The sequence below is a fragment of the Penaeus monodon genome, chromosome 24 (assembly GCF_015228065.2).
Source record: "Penaeus monodon isolate SGIC_2016 chromosome 24, NSTDA_Pmon_1, whole genome shotgun sequence".
NCBI classification, from domain to species: Eukaryota; Metazoa; Arthropoda; class Malacostraca; order Decapoda; family Penaeidae; genus Penaeus; species Penaeus monodon.
The window spans coordinates 38483505-38484104 of NC_051409.1; the positions used below are offsets into that span (position 1 = coordinate 38483505).

At 34.3% G+C, this 600-nt stretch overlaps 1 protein-coding gene across 1 annotated transcript in view; it reads left to right on the top strand.

The window, feature by feature from the left end:
- The window catches only part of LOC119588965 (cGMP-inhibited 3',5'-cyclic phosphodiesterase A-like), a 64821-nt gene that overhangs the window by 35777 nt on the left and 28444 nt on the right, over positions 1 to 600 (top strand). The window contains exon 4 of the mRNA XM_037937572.1: positions 218 to 276. Coding sequence (XP_037793500.1) covers positions 218 to 276 — 59 coding nt within the window. The remainder of the gene's footprint in view (positions 1 to 217; positions 277 to 600) is intronic.

Consider the following 600-nt stretch of genomic DNA (forward strand, 5'->3'; position numbering starts at 1 on the left):
GTCTAATAAAACTGTAAAACCCTTTTTAGCTTCGTAACTGACTATATCACCTCACACATGATTCTAGATGAGTTCAATGAACGCACTCAATCCCCACTAGAAAATTAAGAGGCAAGAATTCATCTAAGGCAAAATAAATCTTAACAAATATCAAAACTTAATCAAGAGTCTCCCATACATCACTCTCAAAGGTAATTATATGCCTGTGCACCCTCAGGGTTTAGCATACAAACGGCGCCAGAATGCAAGTCCTATGCCAACGCTATGATATTCACAGTAAAATGGGCTTCGTATCTATATCGAAAATTCCATGGGCTATGTATTTGTAACTTTTATTTTATATATATAACCTATATGTTTCTACTTTTTTGCCATTTAGGTCTACTGTTCATCGTAGTGTGTATTGTTAGTATTCAGGGTTTGACAAGGAGAAAAATCAATATATATGTGAATCATTTCACGTCGGGAAGGTAGCTTTCTGAGATACTTGCTTTAGGTTAATCATCCCATGTTGTGTGTTGTGTTATGAAATTCAGTTGAAATAAGTTATTTTTATTAGTTAGTATATACGGTACATACATGTATACGTTTGTGTGTGTG